A 26,918-nucleotide genomic window follows, 5' to 3' on the forward strand; every position below is an offset into this window, starting at 1 on the left:
AGCGGTTTGGTTTTTGCAAAAACGGCGAAACTGATTAGAAGTTTTCCTAGAACGAAAAATTTCCGCGTGAAGATAAGCATAGAATTAACTATCGTCCTCGGTTACTACGCGGCACTATTCATGGAAAATAATCTGATTCGTAATGATGAGTCATTTTGAAATCATTCTGATTCAAAATTTCGCAATTTAGAGACGCAATTTCTGTTTGAATGCGTAAAATGTTTCTTTTAGAGTATTTTAAAGCCCCGTGAATACGTCGACTATAAAAATGTTGCGTCTCGCGGTTCGATTCGAACCCTCCCGCTTCCCGCGCTTTTGCGCCAGCACGCGAAATAAACAAATCTCCAGTTGCTTTGATTGGTTACAGTTAGATGCACTATCTTGGAGCATCGAACGCGTGTGCACACGTGCTGAATAGTCGGTAACGTCCAAGTGTTAAGAACCGCGCCTATGCCTTCAAAGGTATACACATAAACCGGTCAGGTGTATGTATTCATTCTTCGATCGTTTAAGGTTATGTCTGTTCTGAAAAGTACACACGGCTTCCGCGAAGAGTATCATTTCGAAAACAGACAAAAAAGGTCGAAGAAATCATGTACATTCGCGTAGAATTACGGGGGCACGATGTTTCGTATTAACTTTTGTTGTCCTACGAATACGTGCTCGTTTCTTCTCTTTCTCGCTCTTGTTTATTTTTCCTCTCTAGCGTTCTTTGTTCAATCGTACGGACGCTCGTAGCACATATACGTAACACGCAACGAATTATACAAACAGCGAAAATGCAGGAACAGCACGTCAATGAAGGCAAGAGGTTAGTTGACAGGCGGCGTCGTCGTCGTTCCTTACCAACAGCATGACTGTCATCGACATCGTGATTGCGACCGTCATTGTATATTAACATTAAAATTCGCAATCGGAAAATTCATGTCGACGCTCCTGTCGAGATACGAGCGGAGGTGGGAGAGAGCGCGTTTACACGAAGCACGAGGAAGGGGGACGGCGCGAGAAGGGAGAGAGAGTAAAAAGAGAGGGACAACGAGAAAGAGGGAGAAAGAGAAAGAGACGCCGGTCTAACATGGCAGACGATGCCATGCAGGCAGGAAAAAACAAGATCTAACGTTGGGACCGTGTGCGTGATAGACGGAAAGACAGTCGAGATGCGCGTGAATCTAATAAAGTATATAGTGCGTACTCACGTTCTCACGTATCGGTTAACTGCGTTGTCGAGGTCCTTAACGTGGTGGTGACCGAAGGAAGAATAACGTGGAGAGCAGAGAGAGAAAACACCACGCGGGGTCACGCACTCCGTTCCGTGCGGGTCTCGTCAACGGAAAAACAACACCCGGCGTCTTTTTACGTTCCCAATGCCCGGTTGTCGGTTTCACGGAATAGGGAAAAGTAAACCACCCGCACCACACAACAACCGCGCGCGTGTGTTACAAAGTGCGTCGCCGTTCGTTTGTTGTTTTTGATAACGCAGGTGTTGCACGGGGCGTGGAAGGGTGCGCGGCACATACAAACGTTCTACGCACGAGGTTCCTCTCTCTAACGAGGAGACGTGACGATCAGACGTGACGAACAAAATGGCGTTTACCGGACCGCCCGCGCGCGATCAGGTGGAAAATGCCGGAATGCTGCTGCTAGGAAAGATCGACTGACTGCCGAGGTCTGCGGCCCTAAGTGGTTTGACGTTAAGAACGAGCTGAACGAGCAAGAAGGAAAAACAGAGACAGACAAAGACGGAAGAAAAGAGAGAGGGAGATCACAGCCAGTCAGAGCGAGACAGAGAGGGAGAAGGAAGCGACTGAGAGAACCGTCAACGGGTATGAGAGAAACAGAGATACATCGAGCCTAAAGGAAGGGATGCGCGCTATGGTAGGGGTTGAGGGATGGTCATAAGCGAAAGAGGGGAAACATCCCACTATTTTCCACTGTCCTCGGACGACTTCGACTACCTTCGATTGCTTTCGACTATAAGCAGGGCCGTCTCGCATTATGTCTAATATGGGTGGGAATTTTCCCGCTGTTAGAAACAAATGCCGTAAACATCCTTACGAATCTTATAAATACCTACGAACACGCACGCATCGTCCTCCTACCATTATTTCACGTTTCGTCCGCTGGAACTTTTAACGGTTCATTTCAACTTCTCTAGTTCGCGTGCAACGTTCTTGCCTTCTGTTTTTATACATCATCGCTATATTATATACTCATAGAAAATAAATTATCGAACGAACATTTCCTACTCTACTTTCTCCCTCGTCGTTTCACAAGCTTTTTGATCTCCCGCTGAAAGTTCTCAATTTAAATTTAAATTTCATATTACTATTATTCAAATTTCTGATTTTTTAACCGATCTTCTCACTAACGTAGAAAAGTCGGCAGTCGAATATAGAGCAGCTGAATCGTTGGAAGAATTTATGAAAAACGAAAGATTATCTATCAATGAATTATATAACGAACATGTTCGTAAATGCCATCTTACAGAGCATTATAAAAAAAGTTCGAATTGTGTCAAAACGTAACAGAGTATTCTCCAGACAATTATTCTGTTGAGACATTTCGCAAAGACGCAAAACACGCGACGCTTCTCGGCTTGATAAGTTCCAAGTTAATTACGTTCTCTCGGTTTCTATCGGACATTGCCCGCTAAAAGGTTTCGTAAAACAGCGCTGCACCGCCCTAGAACGCGCGATGGCTCGAGGGCCGCGAATCTTTTCCGGCTGCTTCGTTCCTCTCCTTCTTTTCTTCTTTCCTTCGCCTGTTCGTTTCGCTCGCTCGCTCACTCCTTTCTACATTCGCGTTCAACCGTCTCGCGAGGAATTTCTAAAAATCAATATAGGCGCAAAGCGAGGAGGGGCCGCAAAAAAATTCGATATCCCCTTCGCCTCAGTTCCTTTTTACCTTTTTTAGCGTCTCTACTTTTTTTTTCTGCAACGAGAATTGCGCAGTCGAGAGAGCCTCGTCCCCTTATGGTCCCCAGAGGGAAGGTTGGCTATTCGAATCAACTCGATCTTCGAGGAAGAGAATTCACGAAGGAAGTGGCAACGCGAACCTACGGGCACTGAAGAAGCGCGGGAGAATTTATTTTCTCAGAAGTGTAGCGCGGCCTCGGTACAGTCTCTGCCGTTACCGGCTGAATAATTTCATCCTCCCGTACACGTCCCGAGATAAGCCTACGCTCCAGCATGAATGCGATCAAACGTATCGCTGACATACCAAGTTTGTGCATCTTTCTCAACCATCAAATATTCGCATATCTTTTTTCCTTTCGCCCAACATATTTCTAATTCTTCGAAAATTTTAGAAAAGTTCAATATCCTTTCTTCTTATTTTTCCGCCCGATCGTTTGCAGTTCTCAACGTTTTGAGATACATAGGTTAAAGACCTGTTACCTAGGAACGGTCGGTCATATTGCATGGCACGACGTTACTAGCGAATACACGCAATACGTCTTATTCCCCAGCACATCCGAAAGATTAATTCTATACCGTCACTATGAAAATTCTTGTTGCAAATTTTAGTAAAATGAAGAATGAGATATTATAAGATACGAATATTACGAATTTGAGGGAAAAGGGCTGCAATCAACCGAGATTGAAGGAAGATCATTAATTTCATTCGCCAACATCCTCGAAACGTTTACTTTGCAGAGTGCCAGACGAAGCTATTGATTGTCTTTCGAAAGTTTCCGCCTGTTCCTGAATTAAATAGGGTTACATATTCGATGCGAGATTATTATTATTCCCAGAACTTTCAAAAAGATAAGGTCTTGATCCATGAGAAGGGGCCGATTGAACAAAAACACAACGAAAACGATCATATTGAAATGCAATGCGACAGATACAGAGTGCTTTGTGTAGGAGTGATTTTATATTTGCAAAATTCGTGCAGCAGGGGCTCGTTTATTCTAAACACAAATACTCGCCTTGAATTTTGTGAGTAATTGTGTAAGGATTTTATCGAGCACACCAACAAAGATAAGAGGCTTGGGGAACTGAAGTGCAGTATACCTATATGTAAGTATGTGAACTAGAAATGGGTAAAAGATCGGCTGGTCCAATGTAACGTATCGCAGCCAGATGTAATACGAGCACCACAGCAAAGGCTGATACCAAATGCTCTCAACGTTCGACTGTGTGTCACAGGGACTAACTTTCAGTTCAGTTTCAGAATAATTGTATCGTATTATGGTCTTTCTTACGATGCATTCTTCTAATTGATCGCAGCGTTTCTGACAATGATGAGTTCCCTGTGCTACACAGCCACGGTAAATCCGATCATGCTGTTTCGTCGCATGGTCGAACAATGTGTAATCAGAACCAAGTAAATTGTTCTTCATTCCGAGTTGCGTGTACCTTTTGCAAAGGCGAACGTGTGTTTTCATACAGGAAAGAAGATTAAGTAAAAATCCGTTTGCTGACTCGTTATCGCGAGTTGATAATTACTTTTTCACGCTTTTTAACCAGCAGTGTGCATTGGAGGGATAGTGCATTGACGGAAATGGAAAAAAAAGAGAAGAGAAAAAATCGACGTTTCGTGTTCTATCGACTTACCAGGTATATACTTGCTTTTTCGGAAATCTGTCTTTTTAACCGGAAGCACTTGGAAATACAATAGTGCCGTGGAGAACATTTAACCAATCCCATACCTACTGCTAGGAAATAAAGGCTTGGGATTGGCTGGTACAAACCTCAAGGTCGAGGATATCTCTTACCCTTCCTACAGACGGTCGTATCGCATAGTCGCCCTGGGACCAGGTACAATGGTCTTTCCGTGTAAGGTTGATGGTTCCATAATTTTTCCACATTGCAAAAACACGCAGCTGCATTCAACTTATTCTACATTAATTCACTTTAAACCTTGGGATAGATAATCAAATATATAAGAAGCAGTAACTGTAGCAAAATTATCGAACCAACATTAATTATGAATATTAAATCGTATCATTAATAAAATAAAAAATTATCAACAACTTTTTAACATCAACATTAATACACAAAAGGAATAAATTCATATTCTAAAATGTAATGATTGATATTTTTTTTCATTTGTTTATAATGAATAAATGAAATAGTACTTTTTTGAAAAGTCTCAGCCTGGTCCAATTGAAGGACAATTTATCAGCGGCACGCATTCATATGCACAGCAAGATTACAAAATTGGACTTCTGATCGACGCACTTTATACGCGACATTAAATGCATACGCTTCTAATATGCCGTACTGATTGGGTCTGATTGCCGTCCGTAATAAAGTTCAACTTTATGCGAAAGAATAATTCCCTTGTTACGCATGTGAACTCGAAACTCCAAGATCTCGTTTCAAATATTCGATAACAAAAAAGATTAGAGAACTTATAGTCATAAAATGAATATAAATAAGGTATCAAATGATCAATAACGTATGTAATAAATTCGTGTAACATGGAAAAACGAAGCACATGCGTATGCAGCACAACCTGAGAAAGATAGGCCTTTTCTCGACCAGATGATGCGCTCAATGTTTGCAAAGAAAAGGGCAAAGTATAGTCGCTGCAGTTCTGCTCAGCCTGCTTTCCTTATTTTCGTCGAGATTAAAGCTATTTCGAGGCAAAATTCCAACTTCCAACTGTTGCGCAAATCGTCACGCGCAAACGCAGTTTCGGAGGCGTGGCGATCAACAAAGGGCCCGGAAACTGCCGATATGATGCTGTTTTCCATCTTCTCTCCCTTTTCCTCTTCGATTTACAACCTTCTGCTAGGCAGTTTATCGGAATCCAGAGAAGTGAACTGTGTCACAAGGAAACCGAGCTGATTGTCGCAAAGGGGTGAAACAGCACCTTCCAAAATGGTCTTTCCTTTATAGTATTCGTCTGGAATCCGAGATATTCATTTTATCACAATTATTATAGAAAAAAAAAAACAAGACACTCGTTTTATCTTTAGTGATCCTTTTCTTTAATTTCATTGTATTGTTACGTTATCGTTAAATCTTAAATAATGTCACATATGTATAAAGTATCGTGTATTGAAGTTGACATTTTAGTTTCCCGAAATTTTCGCGTTTTCACATCGTATTAACTGAATCTATTAACCTAGAACTGCGTCCCGTTGCAGAAGTATAAATGCTGCACATTTGCACAATCGATTTGTTTGACGATCATATACCTTGCAGCACTACATATATTTCAGGAATGCACAAAAATGTTTGATAATACTAATGCAAAGGAACATAAAAAAAAAAGAAAAAAGTAGAAACACATAGAACGAATTAATTTGTTGTAATCTAATACGATAATAACGTCCTTCTGGGTTCTGGCGTCACGAAACAACACGCGAAGTGCAACGGCAAAGTGGCTGTGTACCGAAACACTTCTGCGCTATACGGCATCCACGAAAAAGGAATAAAATATAGAGAAAATAAATTTCGACTCTCGAAACCGTACCGTTCGCACCGTATACTTTATATTTTTCGTTTTTATAAAAAAAAAAAGTTACCTGAGAACTTTTAACGATTTGTAATTTATCATGGTAAGCAACGAAATATTTATTAAAAATCCTGAAAATAAAACATCCGCTCAGAAACTCGATATACTCTGTTAAATATTTTAAATAATTACTGTATTTTGTGGGAAAATGTAGAAAATTCTTAAAATAAAAGATCAAATTTTTCCTAACCTTAAACCGATTTCAGGATGTATCTGCATTTTCCGAAGATACTTTCGATGTGAAAGATTGGATTAATAAAACGTTTAAATCTGTCGAGGCACAAGAAAACAAAGATGTAAGTCATACAGTTAGTGTGATCTCGATTGCGCGGGTTCTATTTCTTTCCTCGACACAGTTTTTGACTTTCAGTTGCACTAGTACAGTCAGTTACTAAACTGACTGCTTCTATTGCATCGCGGTCAATGACACCATATGCCTTTTTATAGATAATTCTTTTTCACTACATCGCATATAAAAATATTATAACATTAAATAAAAAATGTTTTAGAAACTTTTTTTAATCGTTACTTTATATAAATAATCACTTCGAATGCGAAATCGTCACGACATTCAAATTCAAAGAAATAATATTTTATACGTTTTCTAAATTTCTGATTTTCTATCTCTTTGAATAAATATTTTTTATATATTACCTTATTAGGCATTTGTTTCATCATTGGTAATGAAATTACAATTGTATGTGCAACAAGTCAATGGAGCTTTAGAAGAAACCAGTCAGTCTGTTCTTTCAAGTTTGCCAAGAGTTCTAAGAGATACTCAACTTTTACAACAAGAAGCTTTAGCTCTGAGAGAAAAAATGGTTGCAGTTAAACAAGAAATAGAAAAGGTTTTGATTCTGATATTTTTGTCTTAAATGATTGAATGCCTCTATTGTTTCTCTATTATTATGATACTAATTTATTAAATAGGTTGAAAAAGACACTGCTTCATCAATGGCGACATTAGAGAGAATAGATAAAATAAAAACAGACTTACAGATTGCTAAACAAGGATTACATGAAGCTGATAATTGGAGTATACTTGCCAATGATGTTGAAGAGGTGTAGTATTCACTGAGATAAGAAAATGCTTATAAATTTTGGCTTTATGTTATTTTTAACATTCCAGGTATTTGAGTCAGGAGATATAGAAGCTATAGCAAATAAACTGTTTAGTATGCAAAAATCACTGGCTATGCTCGTAAATGTTATTGACTACGAAGATAAAAAATTACAATTAGAAGGTTTAAAAAATCGTTTAGAAGCCATAGCTAGTCCAAAGTTGGTTCAGGCATTTACTGCTGCAAATTTGGGTATGTTATATTGAATGTAATTGTAACCTTTGCCACAGTATAAAGATTAACTAATATTTTTGTTTCAGAACAATCTAAAGTTTATGTGGATATTTTTAGTAAAATGGAACGCCTGCCGCAACTTCTCAAGTATTATCACAATTGTCTGAAAGTATCATTAGGACAAGAATGGCGCAGAACTATTGAATTAGCACAAGATGAAAATGTTTCTTACTGGTTACATACTTATTATGATAAATTATTATCTAATTGGAATGATCAGGTAGCTTTTATTTAAAAAATGTTGTGTTAACGTATATAACATAAGTTTTATTCTTATGGTAACATGATTTCAATACAGGTGAAATGGTGTCATCAAGTATTCCCAAGTACCTCAGTTGATGTAATTATTGAGATATATGCTGATCTTTTGAGAAGTTTGGATCCAGGCATTCCAGAATGTATAGAAGCTCTTTTAAAACAACATACAAATGCTATGCAATTGTCACTTTTACTTGAACTTAAACAAATTACAAGGCACTTTGCTGTGAACTTGCAAGGTGCCATTGAAACATCATCACATGGAAAATCACAGACTCCAAAATTGCTAGCATTAGCACAAGCAATATATGCACCTTATGTTCCATATGTTACAAAATACAATATTTATGAAACAGCTCAACTTGAACATCAGTTGCAATCTATAGACTCTGTTCAAGATGATTTAAGTGATACGATCAATAACCTTTCCCTTAGCCTTTCGAGAGTAATGGAATATGCAAATGAGGCCAATAAAAGATGTAAACTCTTTACAGATGGTTGTGGTTATCCCAGCGTATTAAAATCCCTAACTGTAATGTTAAACTAACTAAAATGCTAAGATAAAAAGATTTTCTCATTATGTATATGTAATAAGATGTTCATTTTTACAGCGTTACTTCAATAAATATCTTGACAAATATCAAGTGGCTATACGGCAATTAGAACACAAAAAAGTAAAACATGAGGATTGGAATTTGTTCCAAATGTGCCTTACTTTGATGCAAACTATAGGTAGCATTTTTATTTCTCTTTTTTAAATAAATTTGATGTAATATTGTCAATTCCAATATATACAGGTGATCTTTTGGGACAGATTCAACAATTTGAGAAATCTTTGATAATTGACATTACAGAAGCTAATAATAAGCTGCAAAGTACTAGTGGTAGCGTTTTTAATCAATATAAAAAATTACTTTTACATACATCAAGTCAAAATGAATTGGAAAATTTAACTGCATCTTTTCAAAAAGGTAATCAATATAAAGATTTTTTCATAGATGACATCAATTACTTCATATTTAAATAAATGTTTTCTTTTACAGAAGAAGAAACAATTCTTGATCCAATAATAAAGTCTATTCACAAACTATGTTCTGATTTACATCGTGCAACATATGAAGTAATCTTTGCTCCTATCTTTACGCAATTATTATCAGTGCAAAAAGCACCAGCATGGTCAACAGAAATCAACAAAATGACGCATTTGAGTGCAGATTTACCCGATTATAGCTTTGCTCCTCAGGAATATATAACACAAGTTGGGCAATATTTGATGACATTACCACAGCATTTAGAGCCATTTTTACTGAGGGAAAATCCGAGCCTTACGCAGGCATTAAAAGCAGCAGATCCACAATATGCACAAAGTTCCACTGAATCTGGATTTACTGGTATTTTATTAGAAATTATTGCTAAAGAAACATGTCAAATGTTCCTAGATCAAACATTAGGAATTTGTCAGCTAAGTTCTGCTGCATGTAAACAACTTGCAACTGATATAGGTACATACCTTTGTATCAAAAAATTAAATATTAAAAACATTTTCTTCAGTTTCTTAATATTTACAATATATTTTGCAGATTACCTTGGTAATGTATTAGAGGAACTTGGTCTATCCTTATCAGAAAATCTACAACATATGTCTCTTTTATTAAGACTCCCACCAGAAGATTACCAGAAGAGTAGCTCTGGATGCAATGCCAGAGTTGTAGCTGCAGTTAGACAAATGAGAAATATAACGTTTTCTGGTTAAGTAACGTGCAATGGTGAAACAGTAAGTCATAAATTACTGTCATAAAATACATAACAATTGTAGTAATTATAATTTCGTATAATTTATTTAAATGTTTTATATATGTAAACAAATGAAATATTCTTGTACAAAAAATAATTATATTTAAATATACAATATATGTATGTATATTTATTTAACTTTAAACATTATATCTCTAGAAATCTTATTTTTCTTATTCTAATTATTCTAATTGGAATCCTTATTTCAATTATTAATTGGTAATTAATAATTACGTTCAGTACCTTAATTGATATACTAATGTAAAAATTTTCTACTTTCCTGTCTCGTTAAAAATATTCTTTCATACTTTTTCTTTTCCTCTTTTTCTAAAGCTTCCCTTTGAAAAAGTATTAAAAATAGTCTTCATACTACATCGCGCAGCAGATATGATAGCTTATTACAATTACATAATTAGTTATTACATAAACGGTAATTGTATTATTTTTGTTTCAATATGGCATTTATAACTATATCTATTGCATCATTTATAGACCTGGAAGGATTATGAATATTATATTTCTTACCAATATTATGATCTTTTTGATCACATGATTACGGTTACGATTAACATATTATTACTTTTAGAATAAAAAATTAATAATACCTATCAGAGGGAGTATCACAAGATTGATTTTGGTAGTGTACTTTGGATGCTAATGTCACATTTTTAAGTAAATTAATAACTTTTTTATCATTTGATTTAAGCATTTTGTATATTACTATCAGAGAAGATAGCATGTCAATCTAAAATGTGAAATGAATTAGCTAAGCTATTAATAGATTTTAAATAGTGTATATATACTTACTTTCGCACAACTTGTTATTGTCTTTGTTAATACTTGTATACTCAGTTTTTGATATCTTTTTGTATTTAAAATAATTTTTAATATTTCTTTTGCTAGATAAGGAAACGGTGTGTTTACAATATTTTCCTCTATTATATGTGAGCGTTGTAATAAACGTGTAATTTCCATACTTATATTACTGATTGCAGCATTAAACATAATAGTTATATATGAAAGATAAGAACTCTCATCGTCAAAAGTATTTTTAATAACGGAAAAATATTTTTGCGTTAATTTATGCAGTATTTTTCTGTCCTATAATTAATAAGTTATTTAATGTAGAAAATATTTACCGCGTCTTTTTTACAATAACTCAATACGTATACTTACGTTTGTATATTTAAGTAATATATCCTTGCTACATCTAGTTAAAGTAACCATTACAATACATACAAAATTTGGTACAACAATGTTTAATAAATTTGGTTCTTGTTTGTCATAAGCCATTTTACTAAAATCTAATAACATCATTATTGCATCAAATGCGTCATTTAAAAAAATTATACCATTTGGTGATGATAAACAACTGCAATATAAAAGTACGATATCACAACATAATTTCGGAGTAGTATTACACTCTTTCAGTAGTAAATTTGACATATCAAAAGTACTTTTTATTATATTTATACAAGTATAATGATTTTCTATAACGTTTACATTTATGTGCGATATGTGTGTCACTATTGTCCTGTGTAAAAAGAAAGGATATGTTAACAATAATGATACTTCTAGAAAATTGATAAGAATATGTAAATAACTTTCATACCTCCTGACCCATAATAAAATCTCCGAAAAATGTTCTGATGTGTCAAATACATCCTTTTTATCTAATATTGTAATCATTGATATATATTCTTTAAAAAAATTTATAATTATATCTTTGGATATTAGACTTCTTATATTGCATTCATTATTCACTTCTTTTTCTATAAAACTTCTTAGTCTATATAAACTTTCCCAAAATTTAAGTATGTCTTTATGATATTTATTCATTAAAACTGACTGATATTCAACATGCAGTAAATGTTTTAGAATTCGTAAACTTAATTCTAAACCCTTCTCATTAATTTGAAAATCATGTGCAGTATTCTAAATGAACATTTAATAGTATATATCTTATTGTTATTAATATATTTATTAAGTAATATCTTTACCTGATTATGTCTTGCATTTGTATTTAAAGATTGCGTAAAAAGATTCGTTAATGCGAATAAAATTGTATCTCCCTTATTCCATTTCATGAGAAGATACACAGTTGAAAGGAGACTTTCATCAGGAGTATTGGGATCACATAGTTGTTGTATCAACATTTCCAGAACACCAATTTTATTCAAAAAAAATTTCGAAGGTATTAAAGAAAATAAAAATATTATTGAATCGTTTATTGGTGTTTCCTGAAAAAGGATTACATACATATTATAGGGACCTATAGGGAATAAATTATGAATACTTACTCTGAAATTCTTGAAAAGCTCTGGTAATGCATGTGCAATTAGTTGTAAAATATTAATTTCTTTTTTATACAGTATTCCTTCGTCACTATGTTCAATATTTGCTATTAATAACATAGCAATAATATCGATATATATATTTATATCTCTATAATTATCAAAGTCATCATTCCAACTATTTGAAGAATCTACTCCGATAAACACAATTATTAATGTTTAAACTTAAACTTAATAAACTTAATATCACACAATAATTATATATTATTACCAATTTCGAATCTATTCTGCTTGGTTTTAAATTTAATTTTTTTATTACAATTTTTGTTTAATATTTTTGCTACAGGTAAACATTCCATTTCTTCTTTTATCACAGATAACAAGGTTTCAATAAGCTTCATGGATGTACTCAAACTTATAATCGATTTAGAATGTAAACAAAATCTTCTAATGGCATTTATATTGCTTGTTGCTATGTATACTAATTCATCCTTTATTTTATCGTAATGTGTACCATTCGACGATATACGTACCCACATAAGTTTTACTAATTCTTGCAAGACAAATTCATCTTGAGTAGTCTGAAAATAATAATAAGACATTAAATTTAATATTATTTTTATTTGCGAATAGTCAAATATTATTTTGTATTATGTATACCTCTAAGCGATCAAGAACATAGGTCAAGGGTACTATATTCCAGAATGGTATTCCAATTTGGTTTTGTGCATGGTAAAGAAGTTTTATTAACGCTTCCAATACCGTTTGATCTTCGTCATAAATACTATTTGCGAAATTTGGTAAAAAATCTTTAAGTATCGTATGAGATCGTTCTTTAACTAATATTCTTTTTAAACCAGTAAAAATGTTTGCTCTTATTTCGGAATTACTGGCGTTTTTTGTATGTTGTAGTAGTATGTTTAACCAGCTCCGAATAATATTGTTTGGAACATGATTCCAATATTTTTCTAACATTTTAAATAGACCCTAAAGATGTTCACATTTCTTAAATATCAATAATTAGTTCTGAAATAATTAACCCCTTGCCTTATAGTTTTGTTAGTAAATCTATTTAAGTAAGTGGTGATAATGTTCAGACTGAAGAAACAGAACTCTTTATTGAATTGAAAGCATAATCCATGTCCTTATATGATGTGTACTAATATTGTAAAGCAAGAGGTTAAAGTAATAATAGACAAAAATTACCATACTTTTATAGTAACATTGCACACTTCAGAATCTGAATCTTTTAAGAGATCTGTTATTGTTTCATAATATTTTTGAATATAGATTTTATTTGTGTCTCTTGGAGTACATGTATACTGAACAGAGCTTGTTATAAAGAGAATCTCTACAGCATTGCATATGATGAAAGATCCATGTGCCTGTAATAAGAATTTAATTTGGTGCTTATAACAAATTATGTATATGTGTATATGTAAATTTCATTCTGGTAATACCTTTAAATGTTTCCAAAGTAAAGGTTTACATTCATTGTGAATCATTAATTTTGCTGCTTGATGCTTGCTATCATGAATAGCAGCAACAAATGAAAGCAGATTTTTACCGAGCTTTCCCCTTCCTGTATCATCTCTATATGTTCGGAAACAATAAAAAATGATACTTTGTAAACAATTTTCAACGATAAATTTCTTAAATTTATTAGTTCCATTTAACCATGCTGTTGCATATAAATCTGCATATGAAGGAATATAACTGTGTTCAATATCTTGTAACACTACCCTTACATTATTATGAATTCCCTAAAATATCCATTATGTTAATGCTAGTTCGCTATAAACTGATATTTATAACTATTTTGGCATGATTTATAACTTGTACCAATATATATTGCTCCCCAAGCGTAAATAAATGTAATATCAACATTCGACCTTCTTCAAGGGACATCACAGTTTTTTCTCGAACAAGTTTAAGTAGTTCTTGCACATCTTCAGTGCATTTCAACAATGTAATGCTAGACCTTATCTCATATAAACGTTTTACATGTTGCTAAAAATATAATTAATGAATCAGTTATTTAAAGTTACCTTGTTCACATGTATTTATACACTCAATACACGATTACCAATGAAGTTTTGCTATTTTGGATGAGGTATTTCAATACATTTCTTATCACTTTCTCTTTCCATATCATGTCTAATATCCACCACTTTTCCAGCAAATTTGATATTTCATTTTTAGCCTTTAGAGAGATTTTTATTTAAAAATTAAAAAATATGGATATTAAAAAAATAAATGATAATAATTAAACAACAACCTGTTCATTTTTTATATTTGGTAGCACAGCAGAATGTAGTAATATTATGTTTTGTAATAGAACATTGGGTATAAACTTTCGTTGTACAATTGTTTCAAGAGCCATGATAGTTATTGTACGTATTAATTTAATCATAAGATTAAATTCCTGAAATGATAACATAGATGTATTGTATTGATGATAATAATAATAATAATTATATTAACGATAATAAAATGACAAAATATCATACAATATATTCATCTAAGTGATCTTACTTTCACATGTTTGTCCTTATTTTTTGATGTTTGTTTACATAATTTTTGTGCTTCTAATAGTACAGTTTTTATATGTAGCCATAGTTCACAAAGTTCATCTTCTGATAATAACACAATATTTTTCACATTGTCATTCTAAAATAATAATTCATTGTAAATAAAAACTTATTAGATTATTAAAACAGATCTGTCTATACAAAAATATAAAGATTATCATAGGAACTAAATAATACATATACAAAATATGTGTATGAATTATAGTTTAATAGTAGCATATACTGTTAATAAAATATGTAATTTTATTTATTTATAAATACCAGTTTTTCGCATATGTTGTTAGCGAGGTGGTTCTTATTTTTCAATATTCGAAAAAGTATTTTATCCCTTAATAATTGATGTCGTTGCAACATTTTTTAATAATATTACCACAGTTTCGATCTTTAAAATCAAACGTATATTATATGCGTATTTTTTTAAGATCTGAAAAAGCGATATCATATATTTTTGATACATACATTGGATAATTTCGATGTATATAATAAAAAACTGTAGAAAAATACAATGAAGTAAAGATTGTAAATTGAGTAATATACTTCTATATTTGCTATAAATATATCATAAAAAAGTTTAATCATAGCTAAAAGATAATAACGCTAATTATAAAAAAACGTAAAAATATTTAAATTATACATTGAGAAAAAAAATGAAATAATTGTAAGAAAACCTTTTTAAAATTAATAAAGTAACAAATGATGACAAAAGTTATTACCGTAATCCATTTTGAAAATAAATATAACCGTTTATTTCAGAATTTCATGAATATTTCAAATTCTTTGTGATATGTTCCAAATGTGCAAGCACATGTTTGACAACAAGCAAAAATGAGTGTTAAGAAAACGTACAGAAATAACGAGAAGCTATGTAAATCACTTCAATGTAAAACATCATCTACCATCATTTGTAGTAATGGGTATTAAAATAAAAGTAATAAACAGTTGCACTTTTTCAATGAAATTTATTATGAAGTTTAACAAAATCTATCACTTTTATTTACTATTATGTGGAAGTCGCCATATTGATCATTTAATACAAAACAGTTATAGTTCAGATATGCTTTTAAAATCATATTACAATGAGTACAATTTTGATTATGTACAATATATGTATACATAATTATCTCTAAACTAATAATACTAATTTAAGAAAGCAAACCGCAGTATTAAAAAAAGCCAGAAGTTTATAATTGTCATCAAAAAGAGATATTGTATTTAAGCATAGACAAGACGTATTCTAGATTTAACACGCAATGTATTTTCACGTCACATTTTAAAATCTTCTAAGCCCAAGTACAGACTAGATAGAAGATAGATCTATTGCCATATATAAGCTATAGAATAGATCTGCAGCTTATGGGATTTCTTGTCGCATTTAGAGCGGTAAGTGGAGGAACTATATATCCAACTCAACCATGTACGATGGTACAGTTGGAAGTTACTTCACATTGAGTCGATAACATTGCATCTGATACAAGAATGATAACTTCGTTACAATACATGCACGTGTGTATGGATGTATGCATGTAATTATAATTTATATATTTTTATATGGATTATATGGGTCGATAAACAAAGTTAAATATTTTAAATTATTTTTCTAAATATAAAGTGTGATGCGAACGATTTAATGAATAATTAAAAAGATACTTAGAAAATAAAAATATACACAAATATGAAATATATAATAAAGGCATCTTGATAAAATTATTTTTATTTTGATAAAAATGTAAGTACTTTAATTTAATTTTTATTATATACAGATAGGGAAATCTGCAACGTCCAAGTTATTTTGCTTAACATTACATAATTTTGAATACTTATATTTTGTCAAATTTTGAAGCAATTAATGTCGTAAACAAATTCACATAGATATCATACTTTAATCTGACTTTATTGACTACAGATATACTTAAACCGAAATACTGTTAACCAATCTATCCACATAATTCATAACGTTTAAGGTGTCTTCTTAACATTCAGAACATGTCTTCCTTATATATACATATATATTTATATATACGTTGCTAAGATATATAATTATAAAATAACTTAAAAAGTTTGCAGCACCATATACGTAATTTCGTGGTGCATTATCGACGCACCAAAAAGGCTTATTAAAATTGGAAAGAAGAAAGCTCGAACAACATCGAGATACTGCAACAATTTTTACGAGTTTTCTCCTATCGAGCACGGTCAAAGATTCTTAAGATTGAGCATGTTGCTTTTTAGTTTCGCACGCGTACAGTCGCGGTCAGGTATTCAGATAGTTAAGAATTAACGATACGCGTAAGTTACAGTTAAACTAATTTCCTTTGACAAGCGTCGAATTTTGTTATATTATCTGATAAAATGCAACGAATGCAAATGTCGACTTGCTAAGTAGAGATATTTACGAGCCTTTGAAATCTTTAACTCGAAGCTTCGTTCGCCTCTAAATATATCTACAATTCCTGCGGTGTATTTCGAAATTTTCAAGAAGACGATCGTCGCATTAGCTGCATTCTCTTCTTACGATCTAACAAAATCAACAACTACACTCGTACAACAAATTCTCAACTGAACGATAATATTACGTCCTCGAGTGGCATCTTTTGCTCAGTGTTCGCAGTGGCCATTTAAAGTACAGGTCGATAAATCACATATGCGATGGATTCGATAAGATGGACAATTGCTCGTTACAATTCTCCTTCGAGATAGTTACAGCGTTTGTGCGTAAATTTTCTGCTCGGTATACCGTGCGCGCAAACAACTTATAAACAGATGCCATTCTATATTAAAACAGGAGTTATCACGTCATAGTTGCCAACTCTCAAGCAAAAAATAATACCATGCACCTCACTCTGACAAAGATTCGCATATGTTTCAATGATTTCTAATTTCAATCGCTCGCGCTCTTTCATCGCTAGGAAACAAGTGCTTCAACGTTGAAATAAAGCCGATTCGAGGCTAACATTCGATTCCAACAATCTTCCAGATCTAACAAAATTCAGACTTTAAGGGAAGCGCAGATCGTTGCGCGTCTTTTCGTGTCTCGTTCTGTTTCACGACTCGAGTTCGAACGAAAGTACACGTAAACGGACTGTTGTCACGTGGAACCTTAAGATTTCAAAATCATAGGACAAGTGGCTGGTCGTCAACGGGATCTTACAAATTTCTCTACGGTCTTATTACAGTTACGAACGTTATGCAACGCTTCGCGAGTTCTAATTCCCGTGAAAAAGTGCAATGATCGTATAGTTTCATACGGTCGTTTATCGGTCATCGATCACCGCACGTCTCCCTATCTCTGCTAGCTACAGTTACGTATGTATATAGACAAATTATACGTAGAAAGTTGACTGGCACTATTCGAAAGTTGTCTGAGTACGTTTTGTTTGTTGACTAGATTTCATAAAATTCATCCCTTTCTCTCGTAAATACAACTGACTCTTTTAATTCTGCTTCTTCTTTACCTTCTTGTATTTTTTTTTTTTTTTTTTTTTTTTTTTTTTTTTTTTTTTTTTTTTTTTTTTTTTTTTTTTTTTTTTTTTAACAATGATCCAGTGATGTTTGACGGAAACACGAGAGCTACAGCTTAGAAAAGCTTAGAAATGGAATCGCATGCGATTTTCGGGTATTGGCGGTAAATCACGTGTCTCTATTAATAAAGTCTATGCTTGATCGTAAGCAACATTGATCGAGTGCGATAAACACCGGAAGTTTTCCTTCCCCCGTTATCGTTACGCGTGTACCTATATATTATAAAACTCGATTAGAACCGTAGTGTATGGTCGTGTAAATGACGTTACGCACACGGGTCTCGGGATACGCGATAAAAAGCATAATACAGAAGTATCAAAGAACCTCTTGGATGACTGTGAGCAACGGTGTTACAGATCGGTTACGAATGGCTGATTCTTCTCTTCCTTTTTACTCTATCGTTGCTTTGCTTTTTTTAATGTAACCCGACGAACAGGACAAATTCTCCTGTGCCTATTTAACTAGATGCTCGATTACAATCGATGAGAATCACGTTCTTGCGAAACTGAAATAGAAATTATGAGAGAAACTATATACAAACGAATCGTGTAACGTTAGTGCTAGGGCACAATGTCGCGCGATGCATTATGCATTTTCATAGGTTTATAGTTGTCTCTGCTGCTGATCGTTTTATCGCTGCACGTAGAAATTCAAATAAGTCGAAAGAAAAGGCTTGCTCTTATTCCTTGATACGATCAGCAGCAGTTTCTAAATTTCATGCCACCTTCTTCTTACTTGTCTTCTTGCTGCGGGGCAGGGTAGCGAAGCTTGTTATCTGAAAAATAAAGACGAATTCTCTGTGTTATCGTCGTTCTGTTAGCGAGTGAACGTTCGATCCTCAAATAAAACTGCCCGATATCGCGCTATTTACATTTTTATGTACTTGATCATTCGCTAGGCGTTCTTTACGACGCAGTCTTTAAAACAAAGATCGATTCGATAATAGTTTACACACCACACTGACTTTAGGAAACAGATACTACAACATGAGGGGAGGGGGGAGCATACTGGCAGAAAAATTCCCCTCAGGTGGTATCGTTTCCTTCTCGAAGCAACGGTTAATAAATCGTGTAGCTGTGTCGCTGTAATCGTGTTAATCGTCGAGTAACATGCATGTTTAACATTCTAGTAAGAAGTAACACTCGGTAAGCGATTAGTGATCTAACGAATTATCAAAAAAACACTCTAGAAACCATATCCATACGATCTGAACCAACGAACTAATCCGTTTCTTCTCTCCAGATTTCCTCGGTACGACAAAGTGGACGAAAAGGACTAGGAAGGAGCGATGATATTGGGTTTACTTAAATCGTCGACGAAAACCAGTCAATGAGACCCGTCTAACTCTCGCAACGTACACGATTATAACTTATACGATATTAAACGACAGCATTTAGAAAATATCTGACTCTAATCTTTTGCCAATTTTCGGTGACAGCGACGCTTCTCTTATCCGCGATTCTACGCTCGCGCTCTCCACTTTCTCCTCGGTAACTTTCTTTGTTTCGTCGTTCTCTGTTTTATTCGCATCTTCTTTATCGTCGCTAGGCGCGAGTACGTAAGTGTCTGAGCTGTTAGAACTGTCAGAAATGTAGTTCTCGCTTTTATCGTCGTTCTGAACGTTTATCTCTTGACCGGAGCTGGATGGCTTCGGTGCAAGTTCGATAATCGTTTCCTGAGGTTCGATGCTGTTCGATCTGGTGTCGGACGTGCTGATATCCGAGCTGGAATCGTCTGTTTTCGAAGCCTTGCGTTCTTTCGAAAACGCGCTATGGAAGATATTTTTTGGAATAGCGAGCAACTTCGAGAAGCCTTCCTTTGTTCGCTGCTTCTTACACTTCTTCCCCTTTGACTTCGCGCCAGTAGCGTGAGCGATAAACACGTCTTTCGTGGTGCCGGTGTTTGAGAAGGTCTTTAAGGTTCCAGTTTTAATTACCAAAGTGGCTTTCAACGCGCTCTGAGCATCGGTCTCGTTCAAGTCCTCTTCGCTCTCCGTGAGAGGTACTTTGGGAGCTGGTCTCTTGTTGTACTTACCAGCTCGGCCAAGACTGTCGGAATTACTACGCGACACACTCGGAGTTGTCCAAACGTCCAAGTAGCTGGCGCTGTCGTATTCCGGAGCCATGTTTACCGCGTCTTTGTCGTCAGCTGTATTTTCTACTTCTTTTGTTCTTTCTGACGATGCCTTCGCGCCTTCGCCATCTTTTCCTACGTTTTCATTCTCGTTCGCTGTTTCAACGTCCACATTCTGCGACGAGTCTTTCGAGGATAACCTCTCAGTGACGGGTGTAACGCTACGCTGCAATTTTTCCTGCGTATGGACGATATTATTCACCGCCTTGCGAGCGTCGTTTAACAGTTGTTTCAGCTCGTCGAACTTATCCTGACAGAGTTCATCCGTTACAGTCCGTGTTGATCGTTCGGTTAATTTTTCGGAAGAAGCTTCGTCACGAGTAAAATTGTTCGTAATATTTTCTATCGTGTTTTCGGTCTTTGCGTCTTGTGTTTCGATTCGCTTCGTCTGTGCATCGTCAATTGATCTTTCTGCAGCCGATAAAGGTTCAGGATCGGTCCTCGCCTCTATACTTTCAATTATTCGAACCTCCGCGGCTAACACAGGCTCCGGCCGTGAATTATCGATCGTTTCCGTCGTTTCTTTTTTTTCTAGTTGCGGCGGGCCTGATTGACTGGTACTTTTAAATAAATCATCGTTACCTGCGGTAAAGGTGCCACGATCGAATTTCATATAATCAGCAACGTTACTGTTTTTCGAGAGTAGAAACAAGATCTCGAGAGCTTGTTCAGGAGTGATGAGATTCAAAGGTGTCGGAAATGAGACATTTTTGGAGGAAGGAGGATCGATGCTGTCGGAATCCTCTCCCGAGTCCTTCAAATATCATAAAAATCGTTATATTATCAAATGAAATGTCTAATCAAGTGATGCTATATAATTCGAAAAGATTAAATAGAACGAATTTAAATCGTCATTAAGGACTAGGTTGCAAGAATCGAAGAGCGCCTGTGGAAAACGTTGTGTGTAATATCTCGTGTGGTTGTAAAGAAAACTCGACTCAAACGAATGTCCAAACTCGTTTAGATAGATGACATAGACAAAAGCGAAGAAACAATTAACTAACCTCTACTAGCGCGTGTGTATCCTCTTTGTAGAGGCAACGTTCTGACACCTTGTAGCGTTATTAATGACCGTTTAGAGAGTGCGTTTAAATTGTGCTGAAATACTATATCGCGGTATTCTCGTTGCCATGTGGAATATTTTCTGATAAAAAAATCGCAATGTTTCAATCTTCTCACTTACAGCGTTTTCCGACGCTTCTCGAATCATCCTAACCTTTTAAGTACACGTTTCGATTTCTCTGATATAAAATTGCAAAGTCCAAATGGAAGAAATAATTACGTATCCTTGATACGATGTTTGATACACAGAATGTCGAGGGGAAAATTTGCCAATGTCCTTAATGAATTAATCAAGGTTCAACTTCGTCGCAGACTCGTCTTTGCTCTTTCATTCTAGTCTAGTTTATTTTCAGACACCTTGCTTCTAGTCTGTTTATCAGCGTCATTTGGAACAGTTGCAGTAAAGTTTCGGTTGCAGAAATGAAATTGGGGCTCGAGTGCGCGGAATTAAACCTTGATTTATGTTCTTATACGGATTCGGCCGGTTGAATTTAGTACCTCTGGGGTCTTCTTCGTGGTGGAGCGAGGTTTTGCGCGTGTTCTTGCACCGACGCTCGATGTTCGAACCAACGAATCGCCTTGAGATGTACGGCTGGATTGTAGCGCTTCCCCGCTGCTGTACCCGCTGGAGATGTCGTCCGAAGATCTTATATTACTGCAACCAACGATCCGTTTACAGCACAACACGTTCACGTTACAAATATTAGAACGCTATACGTTTGTACTATGATTATTCGTTGAAAACGAGATACGAACGTTAAGCTAGCTGTTGGCTCCCTAGACCTTGGCTGTAGAACGTCAACGTCCACTTCGGAAAAATACATCTCCACTCGATTGGTGCTGGACTGTGTCCGACGAGGACTATACCCTCTTCTTCCCACATGCTCTCTTCGACGAGGTTCCACTGCAAATTATTGACAGATTTCGATCAAAGTTCTTTTAATGTCTGATTAACAAAATTGCTACTGTGCACGCACGTGCTGCTTCGATCATTTTCACCGATTATGATATTTCGTTCGCAATTTTGCTCGTCGATCAATTTACACGATCGAATTCTATCCTTTAACGTTGCGGCTGCGAAAAAGGAAGAAGATTCTAGGGTAGGACGATTTTAGCTGAGAACCACAAAATACAGTGAATAATTATAAACTCAACGCTATTTTCTGATTTTTCGTAACATTCGAGCAAAAAATCGTTCGTTATAATAGCGTGATTGTAATACGAAACAAAACGAGAGACACAAGGAAGAAAAATGATCTTCTCTCCAAGTCTGGAAGAAATGAAATTTCCTCTTTAAAATTGTGTTTCTCCCTGTGAAAAGATACAAACTCAGTGTTAGTTTTCTTACCTTTTCGATGTTCAATGTTCAGTGGATTTCCCTTTATCTTCAATTACTTCTATCAATCTATTAAATTAGGCTATCCACTGACTTATTTAGAGTTTCAGATTTTATTTTAAGTCAACTTTTCTCGCTAGAATTCCACGGAGGTTCTCGATCGAGTTCGGATCGGTACTCGATGTCCATGTTAACAACTGTGTTCCGAAATTTTGAAACTTATCTCTACGCTGTATTGTCTTTTTTATCTTCTATCTCAGTTATGAAAGATGTTCCATTCGACTTAGGAATACACTGCCGATGTCCTTTCGAGCGTTCAATTTACGAAACCGATTTCGTCTAACGTTAGCCTGGTTTCTCGGAAATATCGAACAACCAATGCAGAAAATGTGTTTGAGTCTATAATTATTCGAAGCATCGTGGATAGCGAGGAAAAATTGGCGAACTGTTAATATATGGACCATTTGTCCACCGAAGAGTTTAAATAAACAGAGTTTTACATCGAAGGAAGCGAACAGCGTTATTCGTAAAAATGACTAGAGCCATGATCGGCCAATAACCTTCCATGTCCGTCTCGTCGTGCATGTGCGGCGTGTTTCTATTCTCGTCCTCTTTCTCGCCGGTCAGGTCGCTCAGGCTGTAGCTCTTCTTTAAATGCTGTACCAGACCACCACCGCCCTGAAAAACCAATCCTCCGTTTTTTTCAACCTGCGGGGTAATCCACGATTGCGTGCCGTGTCGTTTGTTAAGAACCAGTGAGCAGAAAAATCAAACTCATCGATCGAGCACAGAGAAACGTACAGTTACATGTTGAAGGTACATACAGCGAAGACTAAAACAAAGTATCACGTAGGGTGTTAAAAAAGAAGAAGGTGCTTAGACTCGAAGAGTTGATAGTACTCGGCGAGAGGAATGACAAATTTCTAATAAACACGTAAGTCCTGCGAAGCCTGTAAAGCGATCCTTCTGACTTTTATCGATTACGACAGCGTTCGACGTCGTGGATCAGGCTTTTCGCGATACGTTGAGACGTCGATTTCCATCGGCGGATGGAAATTTTCTATCGACACGAGAGAGAAACGTATGGAACATTTATTGTAACAAACGCGAAGAATTATGCAAGACGTACGATGCTGATATTCAAAGATATGCAAAATATTCAAAGTGCAATTTTCCTCGTTAAAATACTTAACAATTTTCTATCTGGATTCTACTTTCTAAATTATTTTTGTAATAATACGAAATCGCGTAGATATTGGCCAACTATCGACCGGAAGTTTTTAATTCCTCTCGGTGAGTCTCCTACGAACCCTAAAGTCATAGACCTTCTCATCTCAATACTTTGTACGAAGAAAAAGAAAAAAAATAAAAATATATTCTTACCAACCCGGAAAAAGGTGTTAATGTGTTATCTGCCGACACCGGAGCGTGTGTTCGATCTGTCGTGCGTGTTTTTAGCGACCGATCTAGGGCGGGTTCGACAACGCGAACGCGTTGCGGTCTCTCGCCTATCCGGCTACGTTTCTTTCCGACTTTCATTCTGGCACGAGTTAACGGCTAGCGTTCCGCGTGTCCAGCGATAGAACCGGGTTCTCTTGATTAACTGGACCAACTCGTTAGACGGGATTTGCACGGTACGAACGATGAAGAATCGATCGATCCGGATGATCGCGGGGTACTAGCGTTTATTTTCCACGAAAAAGAGAACGGAGCAAGAGTGAGGGACCAACACATTACATCCTTATCCATAGAATATATTTATTCGAAAAAAAACGGGAATAAAAAAAAAAATGAAATGAAACATATCAATAGTATCGTTGAGTAAAATCTTTGGGATATAAAAGTCTTACTTTCTAAGCGTTTCAATGGCAAATCCTCGTATTACTATAGCTTTCTTAGATTCTCGACGATTCTAATATGCTTGGAGATGTTCGGTTGGTGTACAAGTAACGAGGATGTGTATCCTATGCAATTACTTTCCATCACATTTACATCAATCTGATATATGTATGAGATTTAACAACAGTTACAACTATGGGAACTACAGCAAGGAACGACACGCTCTGTGATCGATGCCTCCTTAAGCACTACCTGATGTTCGTCGGTGATTACGTGCCAGCAAAAGGTACAGTACTTCGATTACTTCGTAAGCAAATCGTGCGATCCAGATAACAAGTGTTCGTGCAAATTGCATATACAAAATTGCCAGTGATCGTCGAATTCTTCCTGTTACATACCTCGGCGCGGTACAGTCTTAAACTCTGTCTTTTTGATACAAGTCTAGTTGATAGAAATGAAATTCGATATTCCTATTATTCGACGGTTTGTTCGTGAAAAAGGATTCAACATGGTTATTTGATATATTTATTTGTTAAGAATAGTTTATCAGTTTGCAACAATAGACGAAAATTTCTTGGATTGTCGTGATCGACGAAATTTCATATTGTCATCTGTCGTAAGGCACCAGTTTTCCCGACTTATCAAAATTATCACGGTTCGCGATCAATCACGATAGATTACTCTTAATGCTAATTGGTATAACAAATGATATGAGTCGCAGCATTCGCAGTAAGGCGGCACGCAATTATAGTTTCTTAATGTTCATCTGAACGTTAAACGTTTCGCAGCTGAAATTACATTATGCTAAAGACTTCTGGTATATATCGAATAAAAAAACATCCTTATCGTTGTATATAGTATCGTAACGCACGTGTAGACGTAACAAATAATTTCATGGGAGTAAAATTTCAAAAACTCTCTTCTCATCAAAATGATCAAATTCCTTTTTATCTTTGTCTTTCCAACCATTCCATAATCCGTCTTAACGAATACCTTCTTCAGGATTAACTCGACTCTAAAACAGAGAGAGAGAGAGAAAAAGAACGGAAAATCACTCTAAGACTTTCAACAAACACACGCATAATTTCCCTAAAACCCATTCCACTCGAATCTCTATAAATGTGAAAACGCTATGTTAATGTTAAATCGGTAACTTGCACTCCTTTTCGACGAAAGCCTGTCGAGGATTATTCTCGCGATTCTCCGAGACTACGTTAAATCGTTGGTATCCACGGCTTCACAGAACGACACTGTGCTTCAGTATTCCGTCAAGGTGGATGCATACTGCTGGTCCAACTCATCGTCGCTGAATATGGAGCCAGTGTCGCGAGCGTGTGACCGGAGTCGCCTCGAGTTGCCTTCGGCTCGCCCTTTTCTGGTTTTCCGCACCTTGTACGTTTTCTTCGGCGATGGTGCCTTGAAAACGGTCCCTTCTGCTATACGATTAATTTCGACCAGCTCGTCGTCCGTGTTCATATCGTTGCTCATGTTGGGCATCGAATCGACAGGGATCAATTCATCGGAGCTACTGCTTGAGTGCGACAGGGTGCTCGGTTTCTGGATGGCGTCTATCTGGTCCGTCTTTTCCTTCGAGGTCGTTGGGAGCTTGGCTAAGCTAGAAACGGCCGAGGCCGATTGGATCGTTGATAGCTCAGTCACCATGATTTGGTCTGACTTCAGAATATGCTGACCACCCCCGCGTTCCGATGTGTTTTTGGAAACATTTTTTTTTACACATATACACGAACGTCGTGGAATGTTTGATGTTACAGGTCGAACATAACAAACATGTGTGTACGTATAACATGGTATTTTTTTTTTTTTTTTTTTTTTGGACAATATATAACGACGCGTTGTTAAAGGAACGACGATGATTGGCAGTGGTTAGACGATGTGTAGTGATGATCGACGTTGGTGTTTGTTTGATTAGAGGCGGCGTGCAGGATAGGCGTGCAGGACAACGTAAACATAAAAAACAAGAAAAAAAAGAAAATTGAACGATTAGCGAGTTGGGAAGCGGTGGCTGCAGCGAGTTAATACTTTACGTGAAGTTATGGACTTTTGATCGTTTTGTTACGAGGAAAAGATACACTATGTTGTATATATTCTGTATATTTTTTATCGATCTACTTGGAATTTTCCGTATTTTATTATTTCATGTTTACTGTCAGAATTACTTTTATTCCATAAAAGAATATCTTTTCCGTTACTCTTTACTTTTCCTGTTAAACAAGACGATCGGATTCGTCGTTACGGCATCTGTAAGCGA

General features: G+C 35.6%; 4 protein-coding genes and 1 long non-coding RNA gene across 13 annotated transcripts in view; 1 reads left to right on the top strand and 4 right to left on the bottom strand.

Moving 5' to 3' along the window:
- The window catches only part of LOC132913941 (uncharacterized), an 80,689-nt gene extending 79,351 nt beyond the window's left edge, over positions 1 to 1,338 (bottom strand). For both annotated transcript variants that reach the window (XM_060972630.1, XM_060972625.1), the window contains exon 1: positions 1,197 to 1,338. The gene's annotated coding sequence lies outside the window, so the exon portion shown is untranslated. The remainder of the gene's footprint in view (positions 1 to 1,196) is intronic.
- Positions 1,339 to 5,012: 3,674 nt separating this feature from the next.
- On the bottom strand, positions 5,013 to 6,798 carry LOC132913956 (uncharacterized). The gene is made up of 2 exons (XR_009659492.1): positions 6,659 to 6,798; positions 5,013 to 5,853 (listed from the first exon to the last, which is right to left on the bottom strand). It is a non-coding gene; the product is annotated as an uncharacterized LOC132913956 (long non-coding RNA).
- LOC132913934 (conserved oligomeric Golgi complex subunit 7) lies at positions 5,853 to 9,992 on the top strand. The gene is made up of 11 exons (XM_060972611.1): positions 5,853 to 6,511; positions 6,675 to 6,764; positions 7,131 to 7,316; positions 7,399 to 7,530; positions 7,598 to 7,781; positions 7,850 to 8,043; positions 8,122 to 8,613; positions 8,693 to 8,813; positions 8,879 to 9,052; positions 9,125 to 9,583; positions 9,662 to 9,992. The coding sequence occupies exons 1-11, from the start codon at positions 6,509 to 6,511 to the stop codon at positions 9,832 to 9,834; spliced, it is 2,208 nt and encodes a 735-aa protein (XP_060828594.1). The 5' UTR covers positions 5,853 to 6,508; the 3' UTR covers positions 9,835 to 9,992.
- LOC132913929 (uncharacterized) lies at positions 9,986 to 16,387 on the bottom strand. Of its 5 annotated transcripts, XM_060972602.1 has the most exons (17): positions 15,607 to 16,386; positions 15,022 to 15,184; positions 14,705 to 14,839; positions 14,448 to 14,594; positions 14,256 to 14,372; positions 14,012 to 14,179; positions 13,630 to 13,932; positions 13,381 to 13,554; positions 12,830 to 13,156; positions 12,441 to 12,750; positions 12,176 to 12,360; positions 11,876 to 12,115; positions 11,488 to 11,810; positions 11,052 to 11,409; positions 10,683 to 10,976; positions 10,481 to 10,620; positions 9,986 to 10,369 (listed from the first exon to the last, which is right to left on the bottom strand). In XM_060972602.1, exons 2-17 carry the CDS (start codon positions 15,112 to 15,114, stop codon positions 10,315 to 10,317), a joined length of 3,369 nt encoding a protein of 1,122 aa, XP_060828585.1. In that variant the 5' UTR covers positions 15,115 to 15,184; positions 15,607 to 16,386; the 3' UTR covers positions 9,986 to 10,314. The 5 variants fall into 5 exon arrangements, with proteins under 5 accessions (XP_060828585.1, XP_060828583.1, XP_060828582.1 ...); XM_060972600.1 differs by having other exon boundaries at positions 11,052 to 11,810; positions 15,759 to 16,387; XM_060972599.1 differs by having other exon boundaries at positions 11,052 to 11,810; positions 15,657 to 16,387.
- A 243-nt stretch (positions 16,388 to 16,630) lies between these two features.
- LOC132913946 (receptor expression-enhancing protein 3-B-like) overlaps positions 16,631 to 26,918 on the bottom strand; it is a 29,291-nt gene continuing 19,003 nt past the window's right edge. For 2 of the 4 annotated variants that reach the window (XM_060972639.1, XM_060972638.1), the window contains exons 5-9: positions 23,371 to 23,488; positions 22,231 to 22,378; positions 21,973 to 22,129; positions 20,995 to 21,166; positions 16,631 to 19,054 (exon numbers count right to left, since the gene is read on the bottom strand). In XM_060972639.1, the coding sequence (XP_060828622.1) occupies positions 19,011 to 19,054; positions 20,995 to 21,166; positions 21,973 to 22,129; positions 22,231 to 22,378; positions 23,371 to 23,488 (639 nt within the window). In that variant the 3' untranslated portion in view covers positions 16,631 to 19,010. Of the gene's footprint in view, positions 19,055 to 19,483; positions 20,771 to 20,896; positions 21,167 to 21,972; positions 22,130 to 22,230; positions 22,379 to 23,370; positions 23,489 to 26,918 lie in introns of all 4 variants that reach the window. The other 2 variants (XM_060972641.1, XM_060972640.1) reach the window with 2 other exon arrangements.

The sequence above is a fragment of the Bombus pascuorum genome, chromosome 14 (genome assembly GCF_905332965.1).
Source record: "Bombus pascuorum chromosome 14, iyBomPasc1.1, whole genome shotgun sequence".
Classification (NCBI taxonomy): Eukaryota; Metazoa; Arthropoda; class Insecta; order Hymenoptera; family Apidae; genus Bombus; species Bombus pascuorum.

What these genes read in the sequence shown, in the direction of transcription:
- LOC132913934 (XM_060972611.1), top strand. An exon ending in TTGCCAATGATGTTGAAGAG is followed by an intron (nt 7,531 to 7,597) that starts GTGTAGTATTCA and finishes TTAACATTCCAG; the next exon opens with GTATTTGAGTCAGGAGATAT. An exon ending in ACAACTTGCAACTGATATAG is followed by an intron (nt 9,584 to 9,661) that starts GTACATACCTTT and finishes TATATTTTGCAG; the next exon opens with ATTACCTTGGTAATGTATTA.
- LOC132913929 (XM_060972600.1), bottom strand. Translation starts at nt 15,114, where the DNA reads ATGTTGCAACGACATCAATTATTAAGGGATAAAATACTTTTTCGAATA. An exon ending in ACAACATATGCGAAAAACTG is followed by an intron (nt 14,840 to 15,021) that starts GTATTTATAAAT and finishes TTATTATTTTAG; the next exon opens with AATGACAATGTGAAAAATAT. An exon ending in CAATAACAAGTTGTGCGAAA is followed by an intron (nt 10,621 to 10,682) that starts GTAAGTATATAT and finishes TTCACATTTTAG; the next exon opens with ATTGACATGCTATCTTCTCT.